This window comes from Melospiza melodia, unplaced genomic scaffold (genome assembly GCF_035770615.1).
Source record: "Melospiza melodia melodia isolate bMelMel2 unplaced genomic scaffold, bMelMel2.pri scaffold_88, whole genome shotgun sequence".
Classification (NCBI taxonomy): domain Eukaryota; kingdom Metazoa; phylum Chordata; class Aves; order Passeriformes; family Passerellidae; genus Melospiza; species Melospiza melodia.
This window is the reverse complement of record NW_026948803.1, coordinates 1563126-1567197: the sequence shown is the minus strand read 5'-3', so window position 1 is coordinate 1567197 and position 4072 is coordinate 1563126. Positions and strand designations below refer to the sequence as shown.

General features: G+C 54.7%; 1 protein-coding gene across 1 annotated transcript; it reads left to right on the top strand.

The window, feature by feature from the left end:
- The first annotated feature begins 371 nt into the window (after positions 1–371).
- LOC134414009 (olfactory receptor 14A16-like) lies at positions 372–1304 on the top strand. The gene has a single exon (XM_063148009.1). It carries the CDS (start codon positions 372–374, stop codon positions 1302–1304), a length of 933 nt encoding a protein of 310 aa, XP_063004079.1.
- The last annotated feature ends 2768 nt before the right edge of the window (positions 1305–4072 follow it).

Genomic DNA, 4072 nt, shown 5'->3' with positions numbered 1-4072 from the left:
GCCATCTATTTCCATTAGAACTGGGAGTGCAGATGCTACCAAGCCTCTCAGCATTAGGAGTGATTTCCCGGACAAATCCTGAATATCCAGCCTTGCCCCTCTGCCACATGGCCACAAACCCAGGGCAGAGGGACAGGGATGGCTCCTTGAAAGGCCCCTCACACAGACCTGGCTGCTCCTGGCACACGCAGCCAGCACAACTGGAGCTCAGGCAGGGACCTGGGTGAAGGATTTCCCAGAGCAGGAACAAGGGTGGGTGAGTCCCAGTGGGACAGTCTGCAGGGAATGGCCCAGGTGTGGCTCCAGGCAGCCTCTCCTGACTTTTCACTGTCCTTTCTCCATGAACAGTTCCCCATGTGCAGCCTCAGCAAATGTCCAACAGCAGCTCCATCAGCCACTTCCTCCTGCTGGCACTGGCAGACACGTGGCAGCTGCAGCTCCTGCACTTCTGCCTCTTGCTGGGCATCTCCCTGACTGCCCTCCTGGGCAACGGCCTCATCATCAGCGCCGTAGCCTGCGGCCACCACCTGCACACGCCCATGTTCTTCTTCCTGCTCAACCTGGCCCTCAGCGACCTGGGATCCATCTGCACCACTGTCCCCAAAGCCATGCACAATTCCCTCTGGGACACCAGGGACATCTCCTACAAAGGATGTGCTTCCCAAGTCTTTTTCTTGATGTTTTTAATTTCAGCAGATTTTTACCTTCTGACCATCATGTGCTATGACCGCTACGTGTCCATCTGCAAACCCCTGCACTATGGGACCCTCCTGGGCAGCAGAGCTTGTGCCCACATGGCAGCAGCTGCCTGGGCCAGTGCCCTTCTCACTGCTCTCATCCACACAGCCAATACATTTTCTTTGCCCCTGTGCCATGGCAATGTCCTGGGCCAGTTCTTCTGTGAAATCCCACAGATCCTCAAGCTCTCCTGCTCACGTTCAAACTACAGGGAACTTGTGCACATTGCAGTTAGTTCCTGTTTAGCACTTTGCTGTTTTGCGTTCATTGTTTTCTCCTATGTGCAGGTTTTCAGGGCTGTGCTGAGGATCCCCTCTGAGCATGGACGGCACAAAGCCTTTTCCACCTGCCTCCCTCACCTGGCCGTGGTCTCTCTGTTCCTCAGCACTGCTGTGTTTGCTCACCTGAAGCCCTCCTCCATGTCCTCCCCATCCCTGGATCTGGCCCTGTCAGTTCTGTACTCAGTGGTGCCTCCAGCCCTGAACCCCCTCATCTACAGCCTGAGGAACCAGGAGCTCAAGGCTGCAGTGTGGAGACTGATGACTGGATGGTTCCAGAAACAATAAACGGCTGTAAAATTCTTGTCAATCATTTGCAATAAAAGTCATCTTTCATACTACTTGTTTGTTTAATTTTGGACGATGTGTTTCTTTGTTTCACTTTTTTTCATATTGTCCACAAAGAAATGTCATTCCTTGTACCATTTCTCATTGTGTTTCTATCCAAATTCCCTGTAGCCCCAGACTGTGTCAATGATGGGCCGCGCTCTGGGTGACTTTAAAGGAAATGAAGGATCTCCCAGCAGAGTTTTCACCAGAGGTGCCCCTCTTGCTGCCTTCTCTGGAGCTGCAGCAGCAATGTCTCTGTGCAGAGCTGGGGTAGATCAATGCTGGCCCAGCATCTGTGCCCAGCAGCAGCAGCACTTGGTGTTGCCAGTCCTGCTGCCGTGGCCCTGCCCTGCTGCCCTGGTGGCCCTGGTGTTGCTGCAGGGCCTGAGTGCTCTCAGGGCCGGGCACAGTCCTGGGGGTGGCAGTGCCGGGGCTGCAGCAGGGACAGGCCATGGGCACGGCTGGGGCAGCGCTGACGCCTCAGGCCAGGGCCTGGAGGCTCCAGGCTCCTTGCCCAGGCTCTCTCAAGAACACGGCCAGGCCAATGCTCAGCACAGAAAACCCCCGTGAGCAGCCCCAGGCTGGCCGTGGGCAGGCTGGGGGCAAACAGCATGGCTGGGGCTCTGCAAGGGCCCTGGGGTAGACGGGAAGGAGCAGCAGAGCAGGGGCTGATCCATCCTCAGTGCACTGGACAGCCCAGGGCAGCGTCCCAGAGCATCCTGATGGAGCTGCCAACAACAATCCCCCTCTGCAGCCCTGGCCTCTCCTCCAGCTCACACAGGTGCCCCATCCTTGCAGGCACAGACACGGCAGCACTGGCTCAGCAGCCCCTGTTTGCATTGCATGCAGGAGGCAGGAGCACCCCCATGCTGTTGGTGTGGGGACATGAGCCTGAGGGAGCACAAATGCCATGAGGCCCTGGGAGGTTCCTGTCCCACTGCAGACGCGGTTGCTCAGAGCCAGGGCTGCCTGGAAGCCACCCCCAAACTGCCCTGAGCATTTCCTTGGCTTCATCCTTGTTTTCTTTATTCTTCCTGCTACAAATTTCTTCCCATTGCCCACTCCAGTGGGCCCAGAACTGGACACAGCCCTTGAGGTGCTGCCCAAGCAGTGCCCAGCACAGGGGAAGAATCCCTGCCCTGCTCCTGCTGGCCACACCATTCCTGATCCAGGCCAGGAGCCATTGGCCTTCTTGCCCACCTGGGCACACTGCTGCCTCATGTCCAGCCTGCTGTCCATCAGTCCCTGCAGGTCCCTTTCTGCCTGGCTGCTGTCCAGCCACTCTGTCCCAGCCTGTAGCACTGCAAGGGTTGTTGTGGCCAAAGTGCAGGAGTCAGCACTTGGTCTTGTTCAACCTCACTGTGTTCGATTTGGGCCCTGGATCCAGCCTGTCCAGGGCTCTTTGCATAGCCCTCCTATGCTCCAGTAGATCAACTCTCACACCCAGCTTGGTGTCATCTGCAAATTTGCTGATGCTGGACTCAGTCCCCTCATGCAGATCATCAGTGCAGACATTGAAATCCACGCTGGCTGGCTCTGACCCCTCGGCCATCCTGTGGGTGCCCTGTGATGGCACTCAAAGTGATCTGTTCCATAACCTTGCCGGGCACCCAGGTCAGGCTGACAGGCCTGGAGTTCCCCAGCTCCTCCTTCCAGCCCTTCTTGGGGATGGGCTCACACTGGCACCTCCAGTGCTCTGGAACCTCCCTGCTGAGCCAGAACTGATTGTGAATGGTGGAGAGCAGCTTGGGGAGCTCATCCACAGCTCCCTCATCCCCCTGGGATGGATCCCATCTGCTCCCAGAGACACCTGTGAGCATCTGAGTGACTCAGCAGGCCCCCAGCTGCTTCCTCCTGAAATACAGGGGGCTGTTCTGCTCCCTGTGCCCATCCACATGCTCAGGAGAACTCTTTTCCTGAGGACAACCTGTCTGATTTTTGAAAATTAAGACAAGGAAGCGGTTAGGTACCTCAGCCTTTCCCTCATATTTGGAAACCATATGTCCCCTAATAATGAATGGATATTGGCCTTGTACCTCCTTTTGCTATTAATGTATTTATAGAAACATTTTTATTATCCTTCACAGAAATGGCCTGGTTAAGCCTTAAGCTTTCACCTCTCTAACTTTCTTTCTGCATGACCTAACAACATCCTTAAACATTTCCTGAGTTACCTGCCTCTCTGTCCAAAGGTGATGCACCTTCTTTTTTTTCCCCAAGTTCCTGCAAAAGGTCCATCACGTACAGAACGTCACCTGTTGCCTAAGGTACACCTCACACGAGAAAAATACAAGAGTCTATAAAGTAAAAGAGGGAAAGCAATCTAGTAAGGTAAAAGAAGAAGAAGAGGCTGAGAAGGCTGACAAAAACTGGGACCCCCTTGACCACTTACTTCCTCCTACCCTTGCAGTACCTCAAATCCTTCCTCCAATTCCTCTTGCTGTGGACGCAGTTCCTTCTCCTCTCCCAGCCGTCATTCCTTTACCACCTCCTAACCCAGTTATACCTCCACCACCTTCCCCTCAACCCTCTGCTCACTCTCTTTACCCTTCACTACTGTTCCCTTACCTCAACCATTTCATGCACCCCAATTCACCAGCAAGTTCCTGCTCTGCCTCCCCCAGCACAAATGAGAAGCCAAACAACATCTCAGAATCTCATGGCCAAGAGTGAAGTTACCCAGTCAGCCTCCACAGCTGATGTTGTAACACCTGGTCCAAAGTGGG